The sequence below is a fragment of the Macrobrachium rosenbergii genome, chromosome 16 (genome assembly GCF_040412425.1).
Source record: "Macrobrachium rosenbergii isolate ZJJX-2024 chromosome 16, ASM4041242v1, whole genome shotgun sequence".
NCBI lineage: Eukaryota > Metazoa > Arthropoda > Malacostraca > Decapoda > Palaemonidae > Macrobrachium > Macrobrachium rosenbergii.
This window is the reverse complement of record NC_089756.1, coordinates 19,266,758-19,280,280: the sequence shown is the minus strand read 5'-3', so window position 1 is coordinate 19,280,280 and position 13,523 is coordinate 19,266,758. Positions and strand designations below refer to the sequence as shown.

At 43.9% G+C, this 13,523-nt stretch overlaps 1 protein-coding gene across 2 annotated transcripts; it reads right to left on the bottom strand.

Moving 5' to 3' along the window:
* Positions 1-6,593: 6,593 nt before the first annotated feature.
* On the bottom strand, positions 6,594-10,616 carry LOC136847158 (uncharacterized). Of its 2 annotated transcripts, none has more exons than XR_010855635.1 (2): positions 9,015-9,440; positions 6,594-7,765 (listed from the first exon to the last, which is right to left on the bottom strand). XR_010855635.1 is itself a non-coding variant. In XM_067118568.1 (2 exons), exons 1-2 carry the CDS (start codon positions 9,623-9,625, stop codon positions 7,515-7,517), a joined length of 387 nt encoding a protein of 128 aa, XP_066974669.1. In that variant the 5' UTR covers positions 9,626-10,616; the 3' UTR covers positions 6,596-7,514. The 2 variants fall into 2 exon arrangements, 1 of the variants encoding a protein (XP_066974669.1); XM_067118568.1 differs by lacking the exon at positions 9,015-9,440 and adding an exon at positions 9,490-10,616 and having other exon boundaries at positions 6,596-7,765.
* Between the last annotated feature and the right edge of the window lie 2,907 nt (positions 10,617-13,523).

The window sequence follows — 13,523 nt, the reverse complement described above, 5'->3', positions numbered from 1 at the left end:
TCTTCAACTGGAGAGAGACTCCTTGCAAAAGTCGAGGTCAATGGTTCCACCATCTCAGAGGGTCCTCTAACTCCCTTGAGACCTGAATTTGAATGGATTCCAGCTGAACTTCCCAGTTTCAATGCCTCTTAAGAAAGAAAAGAATTGGCCTCATTCTCAGCCTGGTATCCAGAACCAACTTCTCTAGTGATGTTGTAAAGTCATGTTGTACAGTCTCTGCTGATCATGTTATTTGTAAAGTCCCTGCTGAGCAAGTTTTCTTTGATGATGGCCGATTTTCTTTGTACCTACAATTCGTCACGTAAATTCAATCGTTTAAACTGTGTATGTAATTATTTATCTGTCCATCAATTATGTACCATGTATTTCTTCTTTCGCAGGCATCAAGATTGTATTCAACTTTAATTCTGTCTATTTTTACATTGTAAATTGTACTCGTTCGCTGTATTTATTATTAATTGTTATCGACCTCAGGTCACCCTTGCTTCCATTGTCTTCCGCGGCTCGACGCCAGTCTGGCGCTATATAAACTGCCTGGACCTTGAATAAATCAGCAGTTCACTTTTACCTGCTCATTTCTTTTGCACCTCTTATAGTGGTTACCCCGGAGTGGTTCCTGAAGCCATTAGCGGACCCATATGGCAACTCAGTCTTGGCTTCAGGAGCTTACTCACGCCCTTAGCGGACTAATCACGGCTGACCTTGCGGATTCAGAGGTCTACCTCCCTCCCACATCACCCGCACCCGTCCCCGCGCCGAGGCTCTCATGCTCCTCCACACCTCTGCCCGCGCCCCGCACTCTCCCCAGCCCTGCAGGCCAATCCAGGGCTGTCCTGTCCATATAGCTGCCACCGTTCATGCAGGGGAATCTGTCGGCATGGCTCTACAGGGTCGAGAGCCAGTTCAGGATTGCGGATCTTAACGACGAGGTGCTGCAGGTGGATATAGTACTCAACGCCCTGCTGGAGGAGATCTACTGTAAGCTCGTCCCGTGGGTGTCTGACACATGCCCCCTTACCTACCACCTCCTGAAGAAAACCCTCCTCGAGACATGCTTCCTGCCGGTTGCCGAGCGGGCCTCCCGCGCCCTCAACATCGCCATCAACCCGCGGCAGGATCAGAGCGTCACAGAGTATGATCCGAGACATCCTCACCATCCCAGACAGCGACGACAGTAAAAAGAAGCGCGAAATAAGCCTGTCGCGGGAGATCCTCCTCTGTCAGCTCCTCCCGGAGGTCCGCACACAAATCCCGGAGCCCTACGCGATGCCCCTTGAAGCCCTGATCCGCTCAGCACAGCACTTGATGGACTCAGTGAAGGCAACAAAGCAGGTACCAGCGCCCACACTCCCAGTCGGCACCATCCAGCAGGAGGAGGGGGCAGAGGAAGAGGTCAATCCCGTCACCAGGAGGCGCCCAGTGCCTCCCAACAGATGGAATTCCCCGGGTCTTTGCCACTACCACATGCGGTTCGGCAAGAATGCCCGGAACTGCCTGCCGCCCTGTTCATTTGCCCGTCCCCACCTCCATCAAGGCCGTCCAAGAATTTCTCGGGATGGTGAACTACTACAGGAGGTTCATCCCCGGTATCGCACACACCACGGCCCCTTTGACGGAGACCCTGAAAGGCCGACCAAAATCCTTGTTGTGGGGACCCAGCCAGCAGCAGGCCTTCTCCCTGTCGAAGGCCACCCTCACCGAGGCAACCGCCTTGGCCCACCAGGATCCCAGCGCCCTCCCTCCAGCTGACAACGGACGCCAGCAACGTCGCCTGTGGTGCTGTCCTGGAGCAGGTCATCAACGGCACCCCCCAGCTCAACGCCTTCTTCAGCAAGAAGTTCAACCCCGCAGAGGCCCGCTACAGCACCTTCGACAGGGAACTCTGCGCGGTGTACCGTGCAGTCCAGCACTTCAAGTTCCTCCTGGAGGGCACGCCCTTCACAATCTATACGGACCACCAACCGCTGGTCCACGCCTTCACCAAGCAAGGTGACGCGTGGTCTTCCAGGCAGCAGCGGCATCTCTCGGCCATCGCCGAGTTCACCTGCTCCGTCAAGTACCTCCCCGGCAGGAAGAACACCCTGTGGCGGACGCCCTCTCCAGAGTTGAGGTGAACGCGGTGCAGCTGGGGATCAACTACAAAGACCTTGCCAGGGAGCAGGCCGCCAACCCAAAGACCCCAGCCTACTGCACCGCCATCACGTCCATAAAGTGGAGGGACGTGCCCCTCGCCCCCGGGGGCCCAAATCTCCTCTGCGACGTCAGCACCGGTCAGCCCCGCCCCCTAGTGCCAGCCTCCCGCCGCCGCTAGGTATTCAACATCATCCATGGCCTGTCGCACCCCTCCGGCAGGACGACAGCCAAGCTGCTGTCAGAGAAGTTCGTCTGGCACGGAGTGCAGAAGGACGCGAGGACCTGGGTGAGACAGTGCCTGCATTGCCAAACCAGCAAGGTGGGGTGGCACACCGAATCCGGGGTTGGCGAGTTCCCGCAGCCAGGGCGGCGTTTCAGCCATGTGCACATCGACGTTGTCGGGCCCCTTCCCCTGTCAGGCGGGTCCAGATATCTCCTGACGGTGGTAGACCACTCAACAAGGTGGCCCGAAGCCACGCCAATGCAAGAAGCCACCACCAGCGCATGTGCTGAGGCCCTGCTCTCAAGCTGGATCAGCTGCTTCGGCGTCCCTGACCACATCACAACCGACAGGGGCCCCGCCTTCCTGTCCGAATTGTGGTCCAACCTGGCCCAACTGCTGGGGACAGCTCATCACACCACCACGGCTTACAACCCAGCCGCCAACGGCTTGGTCGAGCGTTTTCACAGATCCCTGAAGGCGTCCCTTATGGCCCGCTGTACCGCCGAGGACTGGGAGGTACCAGCTGCCTTGGGTCCTCCTCGGGTTGAGAACCGCCCACAGGGCCGACGGCGCCCCGTCTGCAGCCAAGAAAACCTACGGCGAGCCCCTTGTGGTCCCAGGTGAGCTAGTGACAGAGGATCGCCACAACCCATCGGTCCAGAGGCTTCGCGAAATCGTCAGCAAGTTCGCCCCCTGCAAGAGGACATATACCGACAGGTTGGCCACCTTCACGCCACCCGGGCTGGCCTCCACTACCCACGTCTTCGTCAGGGATGACGCCGTCTGCCCGCCACTGACCAGGCCCTACAGGGGGCCCTTCCGCATGCTGGAACAGAACAGCAAAGCATTCCTGCTCGCATTTCACAAGAGGAACGATTGGGTGTCAATCGACCGGGTCAAGTCTGCCCTCCTGGAGGAGGACACAGCCGACAGCACACCGCACCCTCCGCTGGCGCAGCCACCGCCGCAACCGGGCCCTCGCAAGAAGCGGACAAGTGGCCGCCCCCGGAAGAGGCCGCCCACACCCGCAATCAGCCACCCTCACACACAAGACGTCCCTCCGTTATCCTCACGCAGCTGGGGCACCCTTCAATGCCCCAGCAGATACGCCGACTAATCAGACATTACCTACGTCTTGGGCGGGGGGAGTATTTGTAAAGTCATGTTGTACAGTCTCTGCTGATCATGTTATTTGTAAAGTCCCTGCTGAGCAAGTTTTCTTTGATGACAACCCATTTTCTTTGTACCTACAATTCGTCACACTTGACGGGCCAGGTCACGTAAATTCAATTGTTTAAACTGTGTATGTAATGATTTATCTGTCCATCAATTATGTACCGTGTATTTCTTCTTTCGCAGGCATCCAGATTGTATTCAACTTTAATCCTGTCTATTTTTACATTGTAAATTGTACTCGTTCGCTGTATTTATTATTAATTGTTATCGACCTCAGGTCACCCTTGCTTCCATTGTCTTCCGCAGCTCGACACCAGTCTGCCGCTATATAAACAGCCTGGACCTTGAATAAATCAGCAGTTCATCTTTACCTGCTCATTTCTTTTGCACCTCTTATAATGTCATGTGCCCTAACAAGGACAACCATTTCTTGGCTTGCAAGGTTGTGAAGGATAGAAGTTCATCTAGAATTGCAAGAAAGTTGTCTAAACATTTCTCCTTCAGAGAAACCAAGAAATTCTTAGTGTCCAGAAGCATTCCCAGGTAACAAAGGTTCTCAGTTGGCATTAGATTGGAATTTGAAACATTTATCAGTATTCCCTACATACTTGTCAACTTTAAAATAGTATCTCTTGCCCTCAGGCTTACCTCTAGACTGTACGCTAGAATCAGCCAGTCGTCCAGGTAGAGGAGCATCTGAATTCCTAACATGTGAGCCCATTAGCCCAACTGCGATAGGGCTCCTGTAAAAACTTAAGGAGCTGAGCTCAGACGAAAGAACATCACCCAAAACTGGTACTCCTTGCCCTGAAAAACAAACTGCAAATATTTCCTCAAATTTGGGTGAATTGGTAAATGGAAGTACACATCCATTATGTCCACTGACACCATTCAATCTAAGATTATTTCCACAGCTCCTTTCGGCTCAAAAGAGTCTACTTCCTCTCACAAGATCTGGAACTTCTCGTTGTGAAGGTAAGAGGGGAAATTCCAGAGAAGAATGGGCTAGGAGCGGCTAGGAAACAACGGGGATGCTCTATCCCTCCTACAGTGCCTCCACCACCCAGGGATCTGCCTCCAGATCCTGCCAAACTGAATAAAAGAGGCTCAACCTCCCTCCTTCTGGGGACTGGGGGCTTGAATGCATCATATTATCACGAGCTGGATTTCTAGGACGCTTACTGTCCTTCCTGAAAGCCTGAAAGGGTTGGCTCAAGGGCCCCAATGACTTACCCATTTGCCTGGGGGGAACCTTGAAACTTTGCAGTAACTGCAGAAGCAGCTGCTGCCTTAGTTGTGTATACCTTAATGTTTGAGAGTGATGCAACAAAGATCTGGTTTTCACATCTCCACCTCTTGCACTATCATACCTAATGCTGAGGCATCCAGTAAAGAATGTAAGGGGTGATGTGCAAGAATGTCAGTCTTCTTTGTTGAAGAGACAGAGGAAGCCAAAAAGAACACAATTGTTCCCTATGTCTGACAACCTCCTTAGTAAAGGCGTCTACAGACTCCCCAAGGGAGTCTGAAACTGCTCTATCTAAGCAGCCAAAAAAATTGCAGAAGAGCAGAAACGATCTCACTTGCTATTCATCTACTATTGCTATAGCCATTCCCAATAAAGGGTAACTGCCTGGTACCATAAGACATCGCTCTCCTCTTTCTCAAAAGAGGGGAAGAAAAGGGGAAGAACTTTTAGAAGAAACTTTATGGAATAATTTGGCCACTGAGTCAAATCTGTTTAGTGACAACTTGGCCCGTTTTGGAGATGGAAGGGGATACAGTATGCCTCAGGTTCCAGCCTAGCAATCCTAAGGGACCTCGAATCCTGAACTACTGGTTCCTCAAAGAAATCAGGAAATTTGCTAGCACAAACCTTAATCAGTCTCTGAACAGTTGATGATACTACCTGCTCTTCATCAGCATCAGAGTCAAATTCGCAGGCTGCAGGCTCATAGAAGGAATCTTTGGGAAGCATCGAAATGTCTGAAGTCTAATTTGGGTAACTTCACAGTAGCTTTAACAGGCAATATCGGTGCACTAGGTTCACCTCTAACAGCTAGAAGACTCGTGATGGAGGAGTTTAGTCTATGAATTTCAATGCCTACCCTTAGGCTATATTTTGCTTGACTTATAATTTAGTCAGGTTGTCCTCCAGGATCTGTCAGATCCAATATTTCATTATCCATTTCCTGGATTTTCTGTAAATATTCCTTCAAGGAGTCTCTCAATGAAGAAATGCTATTGATATCAACTGGTTCAACAGTGGTTTCAACCTTTTTTGACCAGTTAGTTATCACAGACTTAAAACTGGTGCCCCCCAAAACAATCTCCTCTTTAATTCTTCCAGGTCAGACATCTTAGCCTATAATTTACCAACACCAAATACACAAGTTCTTCATTACTAAAAGTGTACAAACTACCAGCGCCAAAAAAAAAATTATATATATATATATATATATATATATATATATATATATATATCGCATTAGCAAATATATAATTTTTTAAAGGTTGGCTACACCTCTTCAAATCAATCAACAGTAGATCACTACCAGTTATATCATATATATGTGCCCTTGACTACACAAACTTATATACAATGCACAACAAGGTTTTATTCCAAATTAAATTTCACTTAAGTATCTTAATCCTTACTATAAACTTTAATCCTACTAGTCCATGTCAGGCTAGGATAACATGTGACATTCTAAAATGGCCGCCACCATCAGCGCCATTGTATTCAGACTCATTCAGAATAAGTATAGCATTTCAAATTGCCAGGTTATCGTAAAGCCTAAACGATTCGAAACGTACTGACCTTATCGTAGCCTGAGGCTAAGGCCCCACCGGATCCGGCGCGTGCATCCAAGGCTGCCAAAGCAGCCTCGTCCGTCTATTAGCGTGTCCGTCTTCTGCGTGTATGGCCCAACCAGACAAGCGAGTGACGGTTACAAGACGGACAGTTCAGCAGCACTTGCCGTCATGGAGGGAGCATGAGAGTTTTTGCTCTATGACTCATTACTGTCAACCAGATTAGAAGTGTTGAAGAATAGTAAAATCTGGACTCATGACATAAATTTAGAACGAGGAAAGAGTGGAGAATATGAAACACTCTTTCATAAGTTAAGACGGCACCCAGACAAGTTTTCTGAATATTTTCGGATGTCGCCAGAAACATTTGACTTCATTCACGAGGGCATTATGTCTAGAATATTAAAATGTGATACCAACTACAGGAGATCAATATCAACGGAAGAAAGACTTGTAGTAACTCTCAGGTAAGGATTACTGATTTTGAAATTTGTAAAGTTGCACTTTACTTTATTCAATAAAAAAAATCAGACGTGTAGATTGTGTGAACTGAACACTAGATACAAAAATTCTGAAACAAAGGTATTCACATAAATGTATCCACTAAAATATAAAAACAAAAAACTATTTGAATCCTTTATTATAACTGCAAATTATAACATTTGATTAAAACTCAAAATTGAGCTGATTGTTGTAGGTCTACATTTGAGTGCGGCAAGGTAGGAGATGGTGTCTGGCTCGGCTGCTGTTGTGCACCTATTTCTTGTAGCAAAAGCTCTTGAAATTTGATTTTTAGAAACATCTTCCTGTTTCTGGGCAATGACCGAAACTCCGGTAACAAACTCCGAAAATAGAGCAGATCATCATCATCTTCATTCATTTTCTTTGTCAGTAATTCGAGTTTTTTACTCTCAAGTGTGATCAACTCCTGTCGATAATCATCATCTGATTTCCGTTTTGCCGTTCGTTTTCTTTCATTGTTGCTACATACACGGTGCTGAAGCACCTGCTTACTATTTGTAATTTTCTCCTTTTGCGACTTCCGAGCTCCTTCCTCATCGTCATCATCATCATTATTTTGCGGCATCATCTGACTTGGTCCTGGGCTTTCGTTCCGCTCTAGTTGTGATTCATCAAGAACGCAATCATGATGAGTAGTTCTTGCTTGCTATGTGTTACTGATATACTTCTCAGCAGAATGATGTGCATCATCTTCACTATCATGTTGTCTAGGTGTTGATACGATGTTAGTGACTCGATCACGGGTTAACAAAGTGTCATTTAAAAACATCTGACGAAAATATGGCCAGTTTGAACGTGATATGACGTCACATGAACCTCCTGAACGAGGCTTTGGAATTTTTTTCAGCTCCTTAACATAGTAATCTCGAATTCCTCGCCACTTCGACTTCAGTTCATCTGCCAAAAAAAAAATCATATGTTAAATTAAATTTTCATAAAATTCATACACTGTTGTATTCACCCATGATTGTATACGCATTGTGTATATATATGCGTGTTTGTGTGTACGTTTCTATATACGTATACTGCAATTTTTTTTTTTTTTTTTTTTTTTTTAGGTTTTTGGCCACCGGCTGTTCATTCCGTTCACTAGCCTTTACATTTCGCATGGGGAAAACTTCTGTATCAAGGATTGTGAAGGAAGTATGCGAGGCTATATGGGAAACATTTCAAGATACATATCTTCCATATCCAACAAAGGAGATCTGGCTGGAAAATTCTGCAAGATACGCATCTAAATGTGATTTTCCAAATTGTATGGGTAGCACTGATGGAAAACACATACGGATCAAATGTCCACCGCAGTCAGGATCAATGTATTATAATTACAAGCAATACTTTTCCATCAACTTACAAGCAGTTGCAGGAGCAGATTGTAAATTTACAGTGACTGTTGTTGGTGCCTTCGGTCGAGAAAGTGATGGAGGAATATTTCGAGGTTCATCATTTTATAAAAAAATTAGAGATGGATGCATTGAATATACCACAGGACACAAAACTTCCAAATACAGATGTGTCCCAACCATATGTATTATTGGGAGATGAGGCTTATCCTTTACTAGAACACTTAATGAGACCATTCCCACGACAGCAACTAGACGAAAAGAAACGCATCTTCAATTACAGGCTATCATGTGCCAGAAGAATGGTGGAATGTGCTTTTGGTATCCTTACGGCAAAGTGGCGGATTTTGCAAAAAAACATTGAAACAGATATCAGTGGCGCAATTCTAATAACTAAAGCAACATGCATCTTGCATAACATTGTATTAACACATGATGGATTTAAAGGTATCGACAGTAACCACACAATAGATGGTCCTGAAGTAGGCCTAAGCCCCATTTGTATTGCTAGGAGAAATAATCGTTACAAAGAGTGTGCCCAAAATATAAGGAATAAATTTGCCGATTACTTCTGTACTCCAACAGGAGAAGTTGCCTGGCAGTATGATTGATAGGTCTATGTAATGTTCTCGAACCTGTTTGCTGTAATTTCCAAATTGTATCATTTTATGATTTTTAGTATATACCAGTATACTAGAGTTTAGGCATGTCTTGTTTACTTAATAGCATGGAAAAGTAAAGTGTTCTTGCTCATAATGTGGCGGAATTCAAAACCACAAAAAAAAACAGTACACAACACTCACCCTGGTCCTCGGTTGCTGGAAGATGGAGTAAGGCGTCCACGGTCGCCAACACAGCACACAAAACCACACAAACCAAACCAAAGCAGAAAAACACACGACTCACGAACATACAGCAACAAGAACAGCACACCAACAAGGAAAAACAACAACTCTGCATCAGCACACAAACAAACTGTTTTAGACCAAAAAAAACGACTGACCGGCACTAGCTCTGACTCAAAACTGCCCCCAAAACCGAAAAATCCTCACATATATTCCACAGACAGACAGCGCCGTAAACAAACTAACGACCTCATCCCTCTTCCAACAACCGAAGCACTCACTAACGACAATTACACACTCTCTCTCTCTCTCTCTCTCTCTCTCTCTCTCTCACACAAAACGTTGGGAAATGCTAAATAAAAACAAATTTATTCATCCCTCTATAATAAATGTATCAATTTATATTCCAATAAAGGGTATATTAAATACTTACTGATATCATTAACTTCCAGTTCTAAACCAATCTCCATCCACAGTTTCTGGATCACATTCCGATCTTTATGATGGCGATGTCTGGGATCCCATATTGGCTGTCGCCGGTACACAGCGGTAATTAATTCTTCCTTCATGTGGACCCCTGCTCGAGACGCGCGTCTTACTGCGGCTAAAAACAAAATGTTTTGTTCGTTGCGCGTGCAGCCCGGCAACGCACCTGACGCCACCCACGCGCATGCGCTCTATGGGGCCACTCATATTTGAATTATGGCAGTTGATCAAGACGTACAAAACGCGTAGCCGTGTTGGACGCACGCAGATGCACGCGCCGGATCCGGTGGGGCCTTAGCCTTAAGTCTTATACTACGACACCCAGGTTACTTCACTCTTATGGTAGTTCAAATTGTGATTCAATCAATGCATTGCGTTGTGCATATTAACTAAACAAACAATATAAACTTACTACTGGCGCATTCAATGTTCCTAGCTTGATGTACAGTAGTTGGATTGGCGTGAGCACAATCTCTGTTTCATGACCCTCATCCAAAGCACACCGCAAGAAATTCTCCTTACATTTAGATATGCATATCTCCTAAAGGAAGTTTTCCCTAAATGTACTTTAAGATGAATAGGAATACTTAAGTGGATTTGTAGGCACCAACAATTATGGCTGTATTCTTGAGTCCTTATTAGCTCTAACTGCACTGTATCAAAGCTGTGAAGAGGCTGACTTCACGGCCATCTTTGACCGACACCAAACCAGCTAACCACTGGACAAACCACCGATACCAGTAGTTAAGCATTATTACACGAAACAGCTAAGACAACCGTTTCATTACTAAATACAAACACCAAAACATAATATCTTTCTACATAATACGCATTTCCATTTTATGTAAGTTCAAGAGAATACATAAAACTATACCACAACTTGCGGAAAAGTACAATCTCTTGTCGAAGTTTCGATAGTGGTAGGATAGGGCAGGGCTGTAATGCACCTTAATTAGGACACGCTTCCCTGGGTGGTTAGTCTGCTGCCACTCATTTGGACAGAAACCAGAGGTTTCACAATAACGCCGGTAAGTAGGTACATAGGCTAACATAATATAACATAAATGTAAATAGTACAGACTTACCAGATTTCACTGACAGTGATCTATAATAATACTTTAAAGTAGGCAAGAGAATGGGAAAAGGATTGGATAGTATGGCATAATAGGATAGACGCTAGAATAAGGATAAATCAGGAGAACTGCCTAAGGCATAAACAAAATACTAGGATTGCTTTTATATAATAGGAAGGAAACTGAAAGATACGTCTTTATTATTTACATACATATATATACAATCACATACTACTCCATTACAGCTTCGTTTGTCGGTGAGGGGAGTTTTAAAATAACCGTTATCATTAGCGCTGCTTTCATGTGATGGAGGTTGGTAACTTGAACTGGAGGTCTCAGTAGCCTGGGATGTTGGGGAGGGGGAAGTGAAGTGAATAATGCAAGTGGATTGCTAGTCTTTTAATTATGATTTTTTTTCTTGCAAGTAATCTAATTATAATGATAAGCTTATAGCGGTACTGTATGGCTTTATGTATCACCTAAGCAGTATAAATGTTGCTGGGCACATTTATTTGCGATCGTTGAAATCTTGGGCACTCTGTCTGCCGCCTCGTCACGGAATTGTTGAATCAGGAGTCATGACTAGGCCTACGCCTATGACTGGTGTCTGATGAATACTTTTAAAAATACATTTGAAATCTTTGATAGGTGTCTAATGAATAAGCCTACTTTGATGGAGGGGGAGATCCAATTAAACTTACTGTTTTTTTTCATAGGTGCTCAATGAATACCACTGACAGGGAGGGAGAGGGATTCAATGCTGCATACATTTTTTTATTTTGTTCAGAACTAAATGATACATATGAGTGATGTATTTTATTCGCATCGGCCTAATCTCTCCATTATCCTCCCCTACCGCTCCCCCCACCCTACATCCCAGGTTACCGCGACTGCCACTTCCCGTTCCAACCTCCATCGCATGAAAACAGCGATAATGATAACGGTTATTTTAAAATACCCCTCATCGACAAACGAGCCCTTAAAATGCATATGTTTGCTGAACTTTTTCTGCTCAAAATTGCTTTTTCTTCCATTTCCCAAAATATTTACATAAACTCGTGTTACACCCTATATATATGTATATATAAATTATATGTATGTATGTATATATATATATATATATATATATATATATATATATATAATGCTTAGAGGTGTATGAACAACACTTGTAACTTTAGCATATAACTTATTTAAATATGAAAACATATGATTCATTCATATATGAAAGTATATAATTTATCTAAATATGAAAGTAAAAAAATCCGATCACATCTTTTTTTTATGGCTCATTCCATGGCTGCACTTTGTCCGTTCCAAATATCAAATATGCTGACCCTCCGATGAAGTAGCCCACCGCCGCGATTCCAAAAACAATCCTCCAGGCGCTCAATGTTTGCTGAGAAAGAAACGCTGGTATTAGATGACTTTAAATGAATTGTTTCCATGGGATGGTTAAAAAGCAATCGACTATAACAGGAATGTTTCGAGAGTTGCTCAGATCTAGAGTTAGCTTTATAAAATGGCAATGCTTCTTGAATGCATTAATCAAAATTATCTATAATAGTTTACTTACATCAAGTGAGCTATTTACCTTAAGAAACGAGTAAATAAAAGTCTAGCAGAATCATAGTACTCGTTCATTTATGAATAATGCAAAGAACCCTTACTCCAATGTTATGTTATTGATTAAGTTACCTATTTGTACCTGTGTGACTAGCCTTAGATGCGCGAATCGTACAATCAATTGTCATTTTGGAATGGAATATACATTTCAGGCCAAAGGCTAAGCGCTGGGACCTATGTCATTCAGCGATGAAAAGAAATTAAGAATAAAAGTTGTCAATAGGAGAAAAATACAAGAAAACCTGCAGTTAAAACAGGTGTAAAGAGGATGGAAAATAAGATGGAAGATGGAAATATAAGATGGAAGAAAAAGGAAGAAAGGGGTTGCAGCTAGGGGCCGAAGAGGACGTTCCAAAGAACCTTAAGTAATGTCTAAAGTGCACGCCAAGAGGTTCACTGACAGCACTACCTCTGCGGGACAGTTGTCAGTTTGAAAATCCATTTGCTAACGTCAGACTCACATTGCCAGTAGTAATCTGCTCCTACAACCAATGGAGTAATAATTCCAACGATGGCAGCCACAGAGTTTACTATTCCATTCAACACTCCAGCGAAGTTAGGGGCGATGTCTTGTTCACTTACAAAAGACCCGCTAAACTGGGCTCTGTTGAGACTCACTGCTACACACAGGAACACAACAGCTAACGTTGCGTTACAGTCCACGAAGCACATGGCTATCAGGCATACGCAAGATGAGTAAAGACCTGTGGACATACACGAAATTAGTTGGGACCTGCATTGAAGGATCTCAATTAGCTGTTAGTTATGATGGTGTCTGAAATTTGAAAAGTGACCTCTGCAGGCTGAGTCACACCATAACAAGTTTGGAGTCAGTTGGTAATTGAAATCAGTGGTTTCTCGCAACAGACTGGCATCTCTGCTGATATCTTGAAGTCGAATTGTGAGATCATACAGGACTGATCCAGATCTCTAAAACGTAGTTTATAACTTATACTTCTGCTGGTCAAAATTGACCTGTTAACTCACAAGAAATGAACTGAAACTAAAGTTATGGCCACACTTTATATCTAATCATACTAATACTGAAAAAATGTTTTATAATAAGCAGATCCATGTATAATAAGTTAAAGTAGTTTGATAATTAAAAGACATATCAAAGGCACACATTTTATTATAGAATGAGAAACTAAAAGGCATAAAAGTATATTTTTTTATAAGCTGAACACACTATATAGTTTTTAAAACAACATAAATGAACAATGTTCAACGAATGGTCGATACAGAAATCCACAGGTTCAAGTATTAATTAAGAAATATGTAA

Coding starts and splice junctions, on each gene's coding strand:
- LOC136847158 (XM_067118568.1), bottom strand. CDS start 9,625: ATGAAGGAAGAATTAATTACCGCTGTGTACCGGCGACAGCCAATATGG. Junction 7,766..9,489: donor ACTGGAAGTTAATGATATCA/GTAAGTATTTAA, acceptor TTTTTTTGGCAG/ATGAACTGAAGTCGAAGTGG.